We start from the raw sequence: 18,704 nt of genomic DNA on the forward strand, positions 1-18,704 counted from the left end.
CTTTATGAAATTCTTAACATTCGTCAGTCCTTAATTTCTATGCTTATCCGTTAATCCCTGCCTCCCTATCTAGACATTTTGTATTTCTTTAAATGGTGCATCACAGACGCAACACTTGTGATAGTCAACTAATGCCGTATCGTGCTCAAATATCGTCCCCAAGTATTCCGGCCGAACCGAATATCGCTGACACATCTCGCACGTAATCTCGGTATCTTCGAGCGATATCTGTATCTTTGTCAGTATGCATCGAAACACTGGATGCCTCTTCAAACAGCATTGACTGTCGGCCTCGATCGGATCATCACAGAACGAACACACCTCATGCATGATGTCCGGTGTAGAGACTTGGTCTGTGCTTTCCAGCACTTGACGCAGTACCGGCTGCAATTCCGTCAGCAAGTATCCGTAATCTCCCGTGTACGGTTCCTCAGTGATGGCACGTATGAAGTTTCGCAAACATCGCAATGCATTCTGCTGCAAAGGATCCAGCACGGTACGGCTGACGAATAGGTCGGCTAGCCAATTGACGACCCGACACGCATGGATCACCTCGATCAGGCTACAGATAAATTGATGCTGTGCACTTAGATTTTCCGTAATCGCTTTACAGCGCTTCGTCTGATAGCTAATCTTCGCACTGAGCTGTATTAGCTGTAGCTTCAACTGATACATCGAATGTTCGTCCAACGAGAGCACCAGTGCAATATCTTCCAGCTGTTTCAACAAGTCACCGTTTTTATTGCCATGAAATCGAACCATCTCCACTGCATCGTGGTAGTTGTCCAGTTTGTTGGTTTTATTTAGCAACAATGCTTTCAGCGCATCCTGTTGATTAAAGCGACAGAAAAATATGCAGGTGGGCGCACGGAGCATTAAGTGGTCGTATCGTCGCGAGGGATACCCCAGGTAGAACCATCCGGTACGGGTGCGTGATGCGGTAACTCCGTACAGTGCGTAAGATCCTACGTTCAGGTCGCTTTTCACTTCTTGCACAGCGATCTGCATACCGTTGCGTGACCGCGAACCGTTGATGAAAATGTGAAAAATCTTTCCCGGCAGCGTCGTTACGATGTAGGTGCGCGAACACACCTGCTGCAATCCGGTGACCATAAAGTTCTCTATATTAAGTGTAACGCTACCATGCAGTGTACCATCGAAGGCTATTTCCAGGGCCAGTAAATAGGTTCCTTTTACCACGAGTATTAACAGTTGCTCTTCACCGTTTGCACTTTGCTCCACTTCACACTCGATTGCCGAGATGGAAATGTCCTGCTCGAAGTAGGTGGCAATGTACTCTGCACAATAGGCGACCTGCTGTGTGGCAGCGTCCTTCCCGAACCGGTACACTCCTAATCGACCACTTTCGAGTCCGACCAGCAGAAAATGCCGTTGCCCTTGGATGGAAATGTACTTTATTACGCGCGATGTTTCCTCCTCCTGATGTACGTGTTCGATCTTCGGACAGTTGGGCTCCAGATGGCAGAGTGCGATTTTGCCCGACTTTGTACCGAATGCGAACCGAACCGGACGTTGGTGGATAACGCTTTCCCACGAAAAGCACGTTATCATCATCTCGTCTACCATGATTTGCAGCTCTTCGAAGGTGTCGATCTGATGTTGATCGTATATGTGCGACTGCCACGTGTCGGATACGTCCACGTACGTGTTCCACCCCGACTGCCATCGTTCCTCTAGCCGGTATATCGTGAGCTGACCCATATTGCTTAGATTCGCTATGAGATGATCGCGAGGATTGTCCTCAAAAATGCCGACCGGCGAGATCCATGATTGCACGTTGCAGATGTACACCTTGGCGATGTTGGGGAAGAATGCTTGATCCAGCATTATTTGCCTACGCTGTTCCATGTTGCTGGCGTTGTAAAGCGCATCTTCCTTTGCTAACAGCGCCCCGGTTGGGCGCGCATTGGAACATTTGATGCGCGACAGTTCGTAGCAGATCGCACCATCCTCGACGATGTGTCTGTACTTCAGCCTTAGCACAAGCGTGTATTCCTTGGTGCATACTATTATTACCTCACCGACGCAGCTGATCGTGAATGGTTGGATAATTTCCTCCGACTGTTGGAATGCGGTCAGTTCTTGCATCTCCATCCTAGCACGTTGTGGTGAATGTTGCAAGCGTCCTGAAATATTTCATGTGGAATTATTTCACTTCAATGAGCACCAGACAAGGTGTGGTTTTTGGAAGGGGTTAGAATTACTGAATGATCTTGTTGAAGGATCTCTGTGGAGTTTTATAATTAGATAGCTTTGTGCAGCAAACTGAACTAGTTTCGAATAAAATAGAAAAAAGCCACTTCATACAAAAACTATTCCTTTCATCTACGCACTGTCAACAACGCTGTCGGCATTTTTGACAGCGCAGGCAACAGAAACAAAACAAATATCCAAGGAGGCGCACCAGTTCCGCTGCTTGGTAAGCATTATCAGTTGTTTAACCGCAATTGTTCTTTCGAAAAGAACATCTCGAAGGTTCATTATTGTTACCGTGTTGTGCTAGTGGTAAACGAACGTTCCAACTGCCAACAATGAGCGGCAAAAAGGGGCTCGATCTGTTGCGGACCATCGCCACTATGATGACCAAAACCAACGGGTACGATAGATGTTTGCAGCAGGTATGTACAGCTTCATTTACCTTTAAATCTATTAACACGATAAATAGCGTGCGGGAAGTTGTATAATTTGTAAGCAGTTATTCACAAATTTTCACAAGAAAGACTGGTTTCTTCGTTTCCGACGGAACTGTTACATAAACAGCGCGTTTGTTATGGTTTGTAGTGGTTGTAAACAAAGATGTCCGGCAGGATTTGACAGAATGACCCAAGGAACAAAATTGTTTAGATAGGCAACGTAAACCAAATTCAAATGGAAGTAAACTTTCAGATTGTTTTAGGGCTCTTTTGTACGAAGTATTCAGCTTTTTGCGAGGGATTTCGTTTTGAAAGTAATTAATGAGAGTAATCAGTAGAGGGCGTCTTTCCCATTGCTTGTTTGGGCCCTACAAATAACTTCGTTTAGAATACTACTATTGCACTAATCTAAATGGTGGGACTATCACTATCTTCCACCTTTAGCTCGAAATGGTCAGTGGAGGCGATGGACGATGCTTGGCCGAGTTTAAGGTCCAGGAGGAACACTTGAATCGGGCCGGTGGTTTGCACGGAGGATATACCGCCACGATCGTGGACGTGGTCACGACGTACGCGCTGATGACGAAGGAAAATGCAACACCAGGCGTTTCGGTGGACATACACGTGAGCTACCTGAAGGGTGCCCGGCAGGGCGATGAAGTCATTATCGATGCGAACACAGTCCGCGCCGGTAGAAATTTAGCATTCCTCGAATGCGAACTGCGTCACAAGAAGGATAATTCGATCATTGCCAAAGCAACGCACACCAAATATATAGGAAGTAGTTAAAACGTTAGCAAAGCTAAAGACGAAAGCATCCAACACAGAATGGGTATGGTAGAAAAACGGAATGGGTGTTAGGTGATATGGTTTAGGTTCTTATTTTTCGTTGTCTATTATGTTTGAACCAGCTCTTAACTGTTGTAGCAGCTACAATAAAACGCAAACAAACTGGACAACTTTCTTCAGCACCTTTTTGTGTGTGTTTTCGTTCGGAAAAGAGGAAATAGCTAGTAAAGATCGATTTATTTTCCTGTTCAAATTTTCTCCAGTAAGTGGTTGTTACTATAATTGGTTTGATTTTCGTTCCACAACGTTTCTCGCGCTCAATAATGCCTATCGAGGAAGATACACGGACCAGTTTCGGGGGTTTTCTTTGCTTCTTCACTTCGAATAAAATTTAGCCTAATGTTTGCCTCCTGATCCGGCTATTTGTTTACCGCTAGTTCTCCGCTCCCAATATAATCGAGACCCCTCTTTATTGATTCAATGCTGGATGCCACTGTCCGATAGATGTCGCGTGTTTGATCGTGTAGTTCTGATCTGGGTTTACTAGAATATCCTTTTTTTTGCCCTAGTCAATGGAATGGCCCTAGTGAAATGGAACGTGTTTAAAAAAGTATTTACAGTAAGTAAGAATCGTTAGTGTAGTAGTAGTCGTCGTCGTCAAACCCGGTAAGATATAGCATCTGATTTAGAGACGTGTACGATATACTGTCGCGCATGGTAGTTCGAATAACGAACTCGAGTAACGAACTCCCGTTTGGCACCGCTTTAGATGGAACGCTTTCGTAAGTGGACAGAGGATTCCTGTGAATCGCGTCTCGATATAGTGGCCATGTCCTGATTGGGTTTTGTCTTCACCACCAAAACAAACTGATCTATGGCCTGGGATAGCTATGCTGTGCGCTGATGGGACAGCCGATCTGGTACGGTGTCTTCCCACCAACGAAGAAATCTTACCACTAAAACTTGCTATAAATGGCTGTAATCGCGCTAAAACTAGTTTGCAAACTTCGATAAACTGCAGAGACTATGTGTTTACTTTCCTTTACTATGCTCTTCATACGGAGGAGTCGTTTTGTTTTTTTAGTGTAAAACGTTGCAAATGTGTTTTGTTTGTCAATTTGATCAGTTCTCTAACCGTTGGATAACCAAGGGCCAAGTGATTACAGTACGATGGCAAATTGAATATTTCATGCGAAAGAAACATACATATCGAGTCGCACGAAGGAAGGGTTTGGTGGTCTAATAATCTTGCCTGCGACACAACCTACAGTCCTCAGACAACCTACAGGGCTGCCTAAGTCAAGGACGCTAACGCTTAATGCAGCTAAGGGAACGGAAAAAACGGCTATCAACGTTAATGTAAAAGTACAACTCGACGGAAAGTGTACTGTGGCACATAACTGAGTCATATGATTAGAGATATAGTTACGGGTAACTAGCTGGCTGGTCTCACTCTCTCTCTCTCTTCATCTCGTTATCTAGACCCTTGTTCCTTTTCTACAGTTCAGTAATATTTGATATCGCTGTAATTTGGTGAACATGATCACACTAGAAGATCCACTCGCAACGATCAGTTCAGTCCAGCTCGCTAGAATTCGATTCCAAGGTGTGATGATTTGATCAACTATCTGCGCGATGCGGCATCTTCATCACCGATCCGGGAAGATTTCAACATGATTCCCGGACTGGTACGGAACCCCCATCGTTTCGCCGCGCCGTCTACTTACGGCGTATCTTTAATGATAGTGGTCATGGTACCGCTATCGTCTGAAACGACACATGCCGGACAGCATTTGCCCTGCTCCTTCACCAGCACCAGGTTGTTCTCGCAGATGAGCTCCGCACACTTCTCCGTCTCGCAGCTGATCTGATGATGCTCACACTCACACTTGGTACAATCGTCTCGCATCCAGATTTCGTTGTTTAACCGCTTAATGCCCTTGCTGTCCACGCAATGTCCGTGTGGTTTGCCCTTGGCTGGATTCGCACTACCGGCACCAGCACCCCCCGCGTTACCACCGGCGGCAGTCACTGCCAGAACCGCTGCCGAACACTGTTGCTCCAGCCGGCGTATCTTCCGTCGCATCTGCTTCATCGACTTCTGGAAGCTTTCGATCAGTGCCTCTAAACCTTCGATCCGCTCTTCGTTCATGTCATCCTCAACAAAGGACGAATCTTCCTCCAACTGCTCGAGATGGTTATCGTTCAGTGCGAAATGTCCCTCGTCCTCTGGTAACGGTCGCTCCAAGTCATTGTGCTGCTTCGTGGCGTCTGGTTTGCCGGTAGCGGGTAGCGCACGCTTAGCACGATTCACCGATCGTCGCTGCCGCATCAGCGGCTCGTACCGTTTGTGGTGACGCGAACAATCCGTACAGTCGACCCAGTGCTCCAGATTAATCTGCGGGATCTCATCGCAACGCTTGTATCCACCCTGCTTTGCCGGTAACACAAACACGTTATCCGTGATGGTTGTGATGTTATCGCCATTGTCGCAAACGATACGCCCCAGTGAGGCACGCTTGATTTGGGCCAACTGTTCCGGCTTGAACACTTCGTTCTCGTACCAGAACCGATCACCGTCGCGCAGTGCACGGAACTGCCGCACCAGAACACAGGTAAACAGTGGACCCATCTTTGCACCGGGCAGCTGATCCTCCAGTATACCGCCAACCCACAGGTCGATGTTACTCGGATGGCCGTACAGATCCTTCAACTTTTGCCGTACCGCCGGGTCGGATATTTCTTCCTTAAGATCATCGAACCCTGTCGCTACCTTCAGACCGCAAAGCTTCCGATAGTCGTTATACCCAGGAAGGGCATGATCGCGCGATCGTTGGATGTTGATCGCGGCCAGATCCAGTGCGACAGCGTGTGCCACCTCAAACAAGCGCTCCGTTAGGTCGGTGTTGAGGTTTTGGTTGGATTTTTTCAACTTCGCCGGCACACTGTAAAGCCCCCGGAGCAGCGGATCGACGCCTCCCTCGTACATCAAACGCCACGGTGCGAAGAAGGCTTTGTGCAGTGGAAGATGTCCTTGCGCTATCGGTTGATAGGATTCGTTCAACCGGTGCAGGATCGGATTGATGAGACTGTGCCCAAATCGGAAGGCAGCCGTTGCGAACTCGTTGAAAACGGTTGGATTCACGTTCGAGTCATACCCCCGGTACTCACCCAGCTGGGCCATTCCACGCTCTCCAATCACCAGCGGCAACCAGTGTTCGTAGGTGATGTGCTGCATGACAGCGCCAATGATCTTGCGACTTTCGTAGTACAGCTTGTCTCCGTCCCAGTGCGGGTTAATACGGTGCAGCTGCTCCGCCAGCCGGTTGTGCTCGCGCATCCACACAATGTGCATCGTCGTTAGACCGAGCTGTTCGTTCACGCGAATGTCGCCGGCCGTGAAGCAATTGATCTGACTCTCGTCCAAATCCCGCCGACAGTCCATACCGTCGGTCGGTGCGGAGAAGGGCAGTAGCGGTTTCTGGTCCGGGAAATGCGGCCCGTCTCGCAAAAGACCCTGCTCGGTGGTTAGATTACGAAGCTCCTGCGCGAACGTCTCGGTGTACCCGTACACCTGAGACGCATCGATGAAGGAAGTCAGCTGGTTAATCTGTTCGCGTGGTTGCACACTGCCGAAAAAGATGGACGTCATGCCCGAACCACAAACTGCGCTCGACCGTACGAAGTCGATGCAGCGCCGATTGCGGATGCGAGGATCACCGGGTGGAATGTCGATGGGGTAGCATGGAGCCGCATACTCGCATGTCTTCTTGCAGTCAACACCATCCCAGCTTTCCGACGTTACCGACGGTATGGCGTGGTCTAGATCGTGGTCAAGGAATTGTCCCCACTGCATCACCATGTGCGTGATGCGATCGTCCGGTGTGATGGTGTTGGTCGAGATGAGGCTCGTCGAGACGAGACGGGCGCTGGGTTTTTGGAACCCATTGTAAACGGCCGAACGGTTCCACCCTACGGGGCTGTTGAACCCATTCTCGTACACCGGTGGCAGAAGCCGCTGGAAACCGGTTAGCGAAGAACCCCAGGCAGGATGCTTGTAGTTGTTGCACGTCCCATCCAGCGAGCGGTACTTCGAGTGGAAGCACAGATCGGAACAGTTCGGCGTGACGCGGTGCGCCATACAGCCGGACAGCTGCTCCAGCAGGTCGAGATACTCGGGCGACAGGAGATCCTGGTACCAGAAGTCGGTGGTGTTGGTGGTCAGGTTGGCTCCACCCTCGACGTGCTTCCGGATGATTACCAGCGCTCGCTCGTACACTTCGGCCGCCCGGGCAATCTCGCGGGCGGGACCGGTCGGGAAGCGCACGATGCGGAACAGATCATCGTGGTAGCGTGTTGTGTTCCGGCCCGTCGCAAACATACGCCCGATGGTTTGATTAATGGCCATGTCCACCTCCCGCGATGCTTCAGCAATCGCAATCCGTACGTACTGATCGCCCGGCAGTGCTTCCGCCTTCTTCCTGCAGAAAAAAACAAACCCCAACGTAACGGAAGCATGTTTAGCATCCAGCACTACATCTGTCCGAGCCGCGAACACTTACTTCACCGTCAGCATACCGCTGGCCGTCGCCCGTCCGTACTTGTTCAACAGCGAACACTCGTACCGGCCCTCGTCCGTTAGCGTGATGTTAGCGACGAACAAACTGCCGGCGGATGATATACGGTACTTGTCTTTCGGGGTTATGGTACGACCCTCCTTCTGCCATTTGATCTGCGGTGGAGATAACGGTGGAGAAGAAACAAACCCAGAAACAAGTTAGAATTTGTGGTTGTTGGTGAGAATGGCCCGGTGCTGGGAACATCGTTGCCAGCGGTGGCATACCACATTGTGTCGTTCGGAAGGGAGGATGGCGATAAGAACAACTTGTTTTGCAACCACTACGGACAACGGACTTTGTCCTTTATTAACGGATTTTATTGGACATCCATTGCCGAACTGCAACGATGTCACAAATCAACCATGCTCGATTCGGTTATCTCCGTGGCGGAAGAACGATGTAGTTTGTTGCGGTGGCTGTATGTCCCAAGGTCCCAAGAAATCATAAAACCTGCCCGCTGTTTCTGCCTAGACTTTTAACTGCCAGCGGACGTCGGATGTAAGCATTTGCATACCAAACGGATGGAGCAAATCGCTCCAGCAAGATAAGCGAATATTGGAGCGGAACTTTTATGCCGTTTCCCCGCGGTGCGATGCGTCCGCATTAAAGATGCTAAGGAGAGATATTTCAGAGACTAGCGAGGAATTTTCTTCGCTCGCTTAGTGCCAACGTACCAATCGTTTCCTTCGTTTCTTTCTCCAGCGCCTTTCGCTTCCATTCGAAGGTGGTGGTCACTACTGAACAATAAATACTTCTTGCCGGAAGCTTCGCCCGGATACCGTGCTAAATGCGCTTCCCTGAAGGACAACGCATCTCATGGCAGTCTGGGCTGACGGGTCCCTCTTACCGGAAGCCCATCGGACAGGAATTATGCTCAAATGGATCCATAAATCTTGCCATTTACAGCAGCGGAATATCCATCGCTGGTCTCTTTCGCCCGCTGGTCCATCGATACGGATGCCGTTTCCTCTTATCGGTTTGAAAAGTAAAGCAACTTCATCTTAAAATTTACATAATCTTCCCGCACGGCCAATGCCGGTTTCCAGCCTCCGCACATAACCGTGGTCAAAACGTGGGGGTTTTATCGTAGCCTCTCCGCAAGAACTCACCTCATCCATGAAAGATCCCAACGAACCACCACCATAACAGGACATGATGTCCGATATGGGTTTCAAATTTCTCCACGCCGTACCTCGGGCGGACTGCGGACCAAGAACGCAAAGAATGATCGGAAACGAACAGATTAGCACGTACTGCCCGTTTTGCCCGGCTAAAGGCCAGGCTGGTGGGGTGGCCCGGAACCGGAATTCAAGCGGATCTGTGCAACGACAAACGATAGGACGTCTCGGCATCTTGATGGTTTGGAATTTGGTTGCCGTTTAGCGCCGGTGTACCGCCGGGGGATGCCGAGAATGAAGGATGGATTTGTGATCGCTTTGAATCGCTGTAAAATGAGCTGTTTACAGAAATGTGTGAGTGAGGTAAGGGATTTGCTGGAATCCATCGTCGGACCATTAGGTTTCTTATTTATGCTTCACCGTCGCGTGTGGGGCAACGGGGGCACTGTTACGGGGGGGGCCACGTACAAGCGAGGGTGAGCTTTGGAGCCAACTTCCAAAGCTTCCGCACAGGAACCGTGACGACATTGATGAAAGGTTCTATCTACAAGTGTTTAGCCTGAAGTTAGGAACACCGTTTGTCCATTTCGTATTCTATAATCTTTCGCTTCACGGCAGGGGATTAGTTTGAAGGATGCAGTTTTGAGGTATGTGGCCGGTCGGTGTTAAGTGATGCAGCATTCTCAGAACGGAGAGTTTTACGAGTTGAAAAGTTTGCCATTCATTCGCCGAAACATACATCAAAAAGGGCTCGGAGTTGAATGTAAATGATGGACGCATGGAAACACTCATTTCTTTGACGTTAGCTCAAGTGTGGTGGAAGTGTAACCTGACGCCATTTTGTGAGATTAATGAGCGTTTTTTTAAAGACAGACTAGAGTCTGAAAAATATTCGGATAATTCTACTACGGGACTTCCAAAGGTCAACTCGATGATTTGCCACTCATTCAGTGCCATCTTTCACTGGTCGGATAACTTCAACCACACAGGACATCATTGCTGCATCGCTGCCCTTTCAGCGTAAATATCGCGGGACTGCTCCAGCGGATGCCGCAAACGCTTCAACTTCAAAGTCGGCGCACCAGCCATGGAAAACCTCGGCACAAGCGTACCGAGTACTACGTCTAGCGTGAAAATGTCTAATTAGTTCGGTTTGCTAAAATCACCCACCGCGTGTTCCGTGCTTCAACCAAGCGAGCACACGTACAGGTGGATGGTTGCATTGCAGGATAATTTCCTATTGAGTGCCCAGAGTGCATCTCACATCAGCGTGCGGTGCACTGAAGCATACTGGAAGCAAAATCCGATGCATTACACAGCGTTGGTGCAGCGGATTGAACACGGTTCCGGCCTGAAGACAGGCACAGTAAGTGGGTGGAAAGGTGCACAAGACTTGGTTGGTTTTTGTTCATGCCAGGATTTTTCCTCCATCTTCCTTCCTTTTAAGCGACCCAGAAGGCCTCAATTCGATGGCCAGTGAAAGTTCAAAGAAAACTACCATAAAAGGGCCACCGTCTCCAACACGCTCGCACCTACCTGAAGTATATCGTCGTTCTCCGCTTTGCAGGGCATCTCAACGGTAGTGCCCTCGATGGCATCCAGATCGTACGGTTCGAACAGGAACCGTGGTGGACCCACGTTGATCACGACCACTTCCGCCTCGACCTCGGCTATTCCCAGCTCGTTCTCGGCCACACACACGTACGTGCCTGCCAGGAATATAAGGGATGATTGAACGAAAACGGTGAACCATGTCAAAGTCAATCGTAAGCGCTCGGTCACGTTTCGCTACCATCACAGCCCGGCAAGTGTCGGGTGGGGTGTTTAGATCAATTAAAGATTGCCTCCATCGTTTCGCCCCGATACGCGCCATAAAGGGTTGTGTTTGTGCTTTGGCGTGGAAGCATCTGCCGACCACGGAAGCAACAGGATTACATCCGAAACCCCGCGTCGGACATTTTGGACCTGCTTACCTGAGTCCGATTCCTCCACATGGTCGATGGTCAGCTCGATCGCATCATCGATGAAATAGACCTGGCTCGTTTCGTTCACCGGTAGACCGTCTTTTTTCCACCAGATGTGGGGCAGCGGGTTCCCGTCGGCTTCACACTCCAGCGTCAAGGTGGTGCCGATTTTCACGTGCTGATTTTCCGGCCCGAGCACTATCCTCGGTGGTGCTGCAGGCGGAAAGATATCGGGAAAGGTTAGGGACGAAAGAGAATGAAAAATTTCAACCGAAAGCAGGGAAACAGCTACAGAGGAGATTGGCCAGATGGTGGAATGTATATTGCTGTAGAATGTTCGCTAACACCGGGCACTTGAAGTGTGGTCAAGAGAGAGAGAGAGAGCCACACATCCGGGTGGCACAGATGGATTGTTTGAGGCGAGTACGAAGATGAACTGACCAGGGCAACCAGGTACGGTGCAACATTTTCTGGCACACCCCGGAAGTAGCACTTAGGATTCGTGTGTCGAAGAGCGAAACAGAAGCGGCAAAATGTGCCGAAATTTATTTTGTTGTTCAATTCCGACCACTGTGGCGATGTGTTGCGGTGTGTGGTTAGAAAAGGGAGCGTTTCCAGTTTTTTTTTCTTCCCTCGGTTTGGTCTGGACTTGGAATCTGCTGGACTTGCTGCTATCTTGGCGAGCGCTCTACCACCGTGTGAGCAAACTTCTGGTCCGGTTTGGGGTTTTTGAGGTTATCCCGGCTTCGAGGAACAGGTGAATGGATCTCAACCCTGAATATTCATTGCTTGCCAGGGATAAGCGCTTCGGTGGGAACTGTATTTCAATTCCATCTCGAAGGGAGATGCTATCCTCGAATGAAGTTCTTTTGATAAGACTAATTTACCAACAAAGAGAAATAGGACTTGTGGATCTTCTGGAGAGTTACACAGAGATCTCTTTGAGGTGATGTTTGAAGAATCATTAGAAGAAGCCCACTGCTGGACCTCGAATTAATGGAAGGAATTTCAATGCCTTCATCCACAATCGTACAGATGAAGTCCACCACCTGGCAGGGAATTCCACCGGACGCACCAAACAAACGTCCAGAATTCGGTTCTATTCTCCTCTCCGGTTTTTTTGTTCATCGCCTTACCATCGAGATTGGATTACGATGGTGAACCGGGACACAAAGATGGCACACCACCCGAATGCCATGTCGGGTTATTATTTATTGTGCAGAGATAGTTTTTTTTTTCTTCTTCTCGAAACCATTTTGTGTGCTTGCTTTTTGAAAATTTAATATGTTCCTGAGCACACGAACAACAGCCGGGTGGACGGGAGGAGTTTGCCCCTGTGCTAAAACATTGACCAGTCGGCCGCCCCTACCGGGCAGGACTCTACATACCCAAAGAGCAACAGTGTAGTGTCCGGTTTGTGGGTGATGGCTTTTCCGTAATACCGGGCCGGGGAAGGATTCCGTCTTGCTGGGTCTTCCCGACTCCGCTGCCTCTGGATGGTGCTGCCAATTTCGGAAGAAGCAGTGACATGCACACATGGTGCCAGTGGAACATTCCACTTGCAGCTCAATTTTCATTCTGCCAAATTTGGACGGTATTTTCCGTGGATTTCGGAAAACCGAAGGTAATCCGGGCACCTTTCTCCAAAGCAGCGCTGCCTGCTTCTGCGAAGCTGCTGCCACAGACGCCATCACACACATATGTGCTTGCACGTAGCAGAAAGGCTGCTTTATGGCCGTGGTGGATACGTGGAATATGGTGGTGCATTTACCATGGAACACCGAGCTGTTCCGGGCTGTGTATGGCTTCGATTTCGAATTTATGAGAAATAGAAATGGGGTTTATCTGGTGTCCGGAGCACCGGTGTGCGCACCATAAAAACGGAAATGTGTGCAGCAAGGTTTCTAGCATGCACGGAATGCACTTGCTTCCAGGCTGTTCGGAAAGGATTGATGTGCGGGAGCATTGGAGCGTGTGTGGTGGTTCGGTTGAGTGAAAAATATTGATGCCCCCTTCCCCGTCTTAAGGTGGCTCCGTTAGGTACCGCGTTGAGTCTCGGCTAGAGAAGCCGGTGCCGGACAGCATTTACAGATTTATTGGTAAGCATTTTTCCGATGGCACTCCGACGGCAATGCCATCCGGCACCATCCGACAACATAATGGAGACCGAGAAGAGAGCAACAGCGCTGGTCTACACACTCGAAAGCAAACAACGCCGAACGTGGCAGCGTTTTAAAGCGACCCACCTCCCCCGGCCACAGCTGACAGCTGACATGACATCTTTGTTTGTTTCACCGTTCGGTTTGTCTTCTGTAATGGAAAAGCGAGCGGCGAAATTGGAAAAACATGTCACCAAAGCGTTGCCTTTTGTGCCACCGAATTGAACAGAACTTCGAAGCGCCGGGATAAGTTAAAAACGTTTGCCGTCAAACTTTCCTAAATGGCAACAATTTTAGCAATCAAAAGTGATGAGGAGGGGTTTTGTGATTTGATGTATGCAGACAGGAGCGTACCGTGTGCCGTGGTACAGTGTAATAAATCTCATTTACGAATCTCATTTGTAACGCACGATGTACCTCAATTATGGAACGCCCCCGACATTATGCAACAGGTATCATTAGAAGCGCCAACAATGTAAATCAAGGTTGAATATGTTTTTTTTTTACAATCTCCTCTCGAACCAGGGTAATAAGACTTCGCCCACATGCTGATCCAAAGATGCCGTGCCCGACGTGTGGTGGGATGTGCAGGATGGAGCTGCAAAACTTTTTACACGTCTGAATAAATATGCAAAGTAACCTTATTTGGCTTCGTTTCTATTGGACGAATGTGTTGGGAGCGCTCTTTTTTTTTGGTGTACCTAAACGTCTGTTTCGACAACGGCTCAACATTCTTTTTTTATGCGATGATAGGAAGCAACTCTGACAAAGATCATCGAGAGGTAAACGGTACGGTTGTCCCAAAATATCGTCCTCAATCAAACGTTGCCAACAGGAAGGAAGCGTTTTTATTGTGCGGAATTCACACAGAGAAAAGAGTCTGTTGTCGCTTTGGTGGGCGAATACAGTCTTTATTGTTCCTTTTCTTTTCTACCTCAAACACGAGCTTCGTTCTACATTATGCATCCCGGAATGGGAACCTTCACGGTACGGTCAACACGAAATGATCGGTTTAAAGCAACTGCAGCTGACCCTTTAAACGATCGCCTCGGGCCTCCAAGTAATTGAAGACACACCCGGTATCAGTGGTATCTTGCACAAGGAAAAAGAAAACAATCTTCCACACGGCACCGACGCTTGTCACTTGCTCTTTGACAGGTCCTAGCAGGCCGGGTACACGATGGAATCGAAATGAAATTAAACGACACGACAAGGTGAAAGATAATTTGATTGGATCCATTTAACCATCTCGACCATGCCACGGTTGCGGTGGTTTATCGGAAGATGAAATGAATATTGTATGGTGGCAGTTTGGTTGTGCTGTGGCCCCTTTTAACACTTCCTTTCCACCCGTTTGTTGCATTGGATCGATCGATTCGATTTTCCAGCTATATGTAGGTTCGTTTTTTTCTTTCCCGTTTATTGAATTAGACTTTTACGGTTGTACGGTACCGATGAGGAAAGGAACGATCGACCACCGGACCTCGATCTTCGTTGTCTGACAGGCCGCTTTTTTATTATCCGATTACAGTACATACACACACACCAAACAATCTCGTTTGCCAGGAACGTTTGGATGAAGTCGTTTGTGCCATGGAGACCCATGGTTGTTTAGAAGGTTGTGAGTTTTCTTCTAGAAGACTTTTATAAATGAACTGCCTGTATTAGACACAAACTTTTCGAAAGAGAGCCACTTTTAGTAAGTTTATTTTCATGCGAATTTCACGTTTTTACCATCAAAAGCTTTTTAGGTACGTAAAAACATAAAAACGCCTAAAGTTATGCAATTTGGATAACAATTTTCCTTCAAATTATTACTTGGTATGCGATTAGGGAAGTATGCGAATTGTATACTTCTTTCCTTCCTGTTTCTTCAATACAATGAGATGTAACATTTTTATTGCTGCAAATTGCATAATTTCATCACCAAAAAGCTTAACGATGCTTAAACAAACAAAAACGCCTAAAGATATACAATTAGGATACCAATATTCCTTTTAGTGAGGTTACATTAATTTATAACTTTATTACTGATGTGAATTGCATACTTTTATCACCTATAGCGTTTACGTAATATGTAAAAGCACAAAATCGCCTAAAGTTATGCAATTAGGATAACAATATTCCCTTTGAAAGGGTTATTTGATCTGCTTTAACCGTTGTAACTGCTAGATTGTCTAGAAACCAATCCAAGAATAGACATTTGAAAATGGGTTTTCATTTGCGAACTGGAGAAAATGGAACTGGAATGGAAAATCCTTCCCGAGTCTACGGTTCTTCAATTTCAATAATCTCCTTTCTAAGTTGCCCTTTTTTTATCCATCCTTCGAAATCCCCTTATTCAATTACTTGCATTCAGTTTCCGGGCCAATATGCTTATCTCGCTTATCTTCCGCCTAACGCCTTTTCCGATGCGATTCTTCTTTTTTTCCCCACCCCAAACTGCACGATTACGATCCATCCCGCAGCTACCGGGGTGCGTCAATCATGGACAGCGTAAGGATGTTTGACACCAGACGAAACACCTGCCCGGTGCCGTAGTAAAGGGCGGCAGCTCGGCAAAGCAAATCGGAAATAAAATTACATTCCATTCATTACAAATCACAATCAAACGGTAATTTCGGTGGACGTGTCTACCTCCCGTTCAGCGGAGGAAAGCGAGCCGGAACTGGCACCGGCACCAATTTGTGGCCGTCCGTACCGATCGATCGTTCCAAATGCGGGTTGGCGAACGAATGCACAACCGAGTCGAGTTTTTGGGTATCTATCTTTTATGCGTATTTTCAATGCTCCAGCTGTGGAGGCGAGGGAATTCGTCTCTTTTTTTTTTCGACAATCAACCTGCGTGTGTTATGGTTTCGCTAGAGGAAAAAACTACTCAACGTACTTGCAAGCGTCTGCATCACTTCCGAGACAAATTCCATCCCTACTGATGAGCGAGTGAAGTGTCTGCAGTGGTATAAAGTGGCACCGATACTGGATTCTTTCGGAACCGATTCTGGAACGTTATTTGAATTTCAAATTGCATCTTTCATCGCCATATCACTCAGTAACACCTCACCAAACATGCACCGAAAGTCCGTAGTAGTTTGTTAAAGCATATTGGAATATTGCCACCGTCGTTGGTGACATCCTGCCGGGTACATCACCCTGTGAGCCGAGTGTTACTGGGGCATGAAATTTGTCAATCTGATTATCTGAGTATCGGAAAACCAATGAAGGAATGGTGCACGTTGCAAAGAGGACCCAGAACATCAGGAGTCACTTGATTTGGGACGCTTCGCTGGAGCAACCCGGGTTGCTGGTTGATGTCTCCGCGTCAGACACACCCTCACAATCGGCTTCGAAGCAATTCCATTCCTCAAGACGAGTTTCCGGATGAGCGTCAACTTGAAAACGTCATTACGCCGAGGCACCGAGGAAACGCACAATAGCACAAATGGAGCACTTGTCTGTCCCCGTCTATTGAAACGGTACGATGCAAGCCTATCGTCTTCATAATTGGCAGCAGGTTCATGGTCGGAATCGGTGTTGAGAATCATCGCACTAGCCAAAAAAAAAAAAAGGGAAAACCCCTTAACTACCGATAGCAGACGGTTTACATTTTCCGTCCACAGACCGCATGGAATGGCGCAAAACTGGACGAGAAGTATCATAAAACATCTTGTTATTTTTTCCCACCAGTCTGACGGACTTAATCAGCATCAATATTGACGAACGGTCTATTTTTGGATTGGGATAGAACATCCCGGTTCGTATTTGGGGGGTTTTTTTATCCAATTCTACCTTGAAAAGACAAATCAGAATAGGTGAACAAAAAAACCACAGCCAAAAACCAACCCTCTAACGACCCAGCGCGGTTGTGTTTGAGTAGTGCAATTTGCAACGATGAACATGCCGAAGATGGGGTTTTCCGGCCCTCGAATGGCACCGGGCCCCGTTTGTTGGCCTTCCACACGTACGGCTGATCCTGGATGGACGTCACAGACCGAGAACACTGCTACGTAATTCCATCAGTATCGTCCACCAGCGACACTGTGCGCTCAAATCATGATGGCGAATATACGACTAGAAGGCACTAGAGGCAGAAAAACTCACACACCTTCCTGCCCGCTTGGTGACAATCTGTTTATCCACCGAATCGTTGATTAAACTCTCGATAATGGATGCGTCAAATTCTGAACCAGAATCGAAGCAGTCGAAGCTCCAAAAAGTGGCAAACCATTGACGTTTGCATGCCGATCCGTTGGCAGCTGCCCTGTCGGTGCCACATCACGGGATTTATCCTCGATTATTTTTTTGTCTTAGATCTCCATTTTTGTCCTGAACGAGATGAGACGAACGAAATGTTACCGGAGGGAGAGGCATTATAGTTGTGAAGAAAGGTCCCAGCGCACAAAAAAAGAATAGTTCCCAATGATGATGTCTATCTTCTGTCAACTAGTCCAACGCTGTCCTTCAATCAAACGAGCCTTCACTGTTGCTCGGAACGAAACTGCTACCCGGGAAACGTGATGTTTATCATCTGTTTTTTTGTGTTGTTTTTCTTTCGGTTCGTACAAGCAGCAAAATATTCTTCTCTGGTTGGGTTTTTTTTAAACTTTTTTGCAATCTTTTGTTTATTTTTTTCGGCGCACAATCAACCGCTTGGTACGCGTTTTTAGGCATTACTCGTTCGGGCAATGTTGTTTCTTTTTCTGTTCATCCTCATCATCGGCCACAACAAATAACATCATCGACAGGGTGGCATGTTTTTTTCCTTCCTCGTACCGTGTTGGTCAGTATATCCTTTTTTTTCGTTGTTTGTTGTTTTCACCACTTTTTGTTTTTAATTTGATAACATGCTTCATAATGCTGATATACAACAGCATGAACAGCAGGTGGAGAAAGATAATAAAAATCCCACCCATTTTCTGTACTATGAGCTACTGTTTTTGTTGACGTAACATTGCTGTTACGCGAATTGCATGATTTTAGGCGTCCGATTTCAACATAACGAGACTTTTTACCTAAACGCCTGAAGCTATGCAATGTGCATAAACAATTCATTTACTGTTGCTTTCAAAACAGGATTTTAGCTCCTTTAAAACCCAAAGAGTATTAATTGAAATTTCACGGTTTCACTATAATTTGAGTCCATTTCTACGGAACAGTAAATAATTATTACATAACACATTCAAACCAACTGGTTGGTTTTCGATAAACTTACATCATTTGTCGATGAGTCCGATTTCCGAGAAACGGAATGCACGGACCACATCGAGTGTTTGCTTTCCGGCCCAGAATGCAGAAGCTTCCTCCCAAAACTGTTCACCACGGTGGACGATTCCTCCCCAGGCTCGACTGTAGCAACGACCGCTTGATGGATGCATTTAATTAAATATCGATTGGGTATTGCGTT

At 47.5% G+C, this 18,704-nt stretch overlaps 3 protein-coding genes across 3 annotated transcripts in view; 1 reads left to right on the forward strand and 2 right to left on the reverse strand.

The window, feature by feature from the left end:
- Positions 1 to 69: 69 nt before the first annotated feature.
- LOC128715125 (uncharacterized) lies at positions 70 to 2,115 on the reverse strand. Its single transcript, XM_053810005.1, has one exon. The coding sequence runs from the start codon at positions 2,113 to 2,115 to the stop codon at positions 70 to 72; it is 2,046 nt and encodes a 681-aa protein (XP_053665980.1).
- Positions 2,116 to 2,552: 437 nt separating this feature from the next.
- LOC128713719 (acyl-coenzyme A thioesterase 13) lies at positions 2,553 to 3,443 on the forward strand. The gene is made up of 2 exons (XM_053808582.1): positions 2,553 to 2,639; positions 3,099 to 3,443. The coding sequence occupies exons 1-2, from the start codon at positions 2,553 to 2,555 to the stop codon at positions 3,441 to 3,443; spliced, it is 432 nt and encodes a 143-aa protein (XP_053664557.1).
- Positions 3,444 to 5,166: 1,723 nt separating this feature from the next.
- Positions 5,167 to 18,704, reverse strand: part of LOC128715891 (peroxidasin) — a 33,361-nt gene continuing 19,823 nt past the window's right edge. Inside the window, exons 8-11 of the mRNA XM_053810808.1 lie at positions 11,154 to 11,357; positions 10,717 to 10,889; positions 8,006 to 8,175; positions 5,167 to 7,924 (exon numbers count right to left, since the gene is read on the reverse strand). Coding sequence (XP_053666783.1) covers positions 5,167 to 7,924; positions 8,006 to 8,175; positions 10,717 to 10,889; positions 11,154 to 11,357 — 3,305 coding nt within the window. The remainder of the gene's footprint in view (positions 7,925 to 8,005; positions 8,176 to 10,716; positions 10,890 to 11,153; positions 11,358 to 18,704) is intronic.

Source organism: Anopheles marshallii, chromosome 3 (genome assembly GCF_943734725.1).
Source record: "Anopheles marshallii chromosome 3, idAnoMarsDA_429_01, whole genome shotgun sequence".
Classification (NCBI taxonomy): domain Eukaryota; kingdom Metazoa; phylum Arthropoda; class Insecta; order Diptera; family Culicidae; genus Anopheles; species Anopheles marshallii.

Bases quoted from the DNA above. Each gene is read 5' to 3' on its own strand.
- LOC128715125 (XM_053810005.1), bottom strand. From the start codon at position 2,115: ATGGAGATGCAAGAACTGACCGCATTCCAACAGTCGGAGGAAATTATC.
- LOC128713719 (XM_053808582.1), top strand. From the start codon at position 2,553: ATGAGCGGCAAAAAGGGGCTCGATCTGTTGCGGACCATCGCCACTATG. The intron at 2,640-3,098 runs GTATGTACAGCT...TTCCACCTTTAG, and splicing joins ACGATAGATGTTTGCAGCAG to CTCGAAATGGTCAGTGGAGG.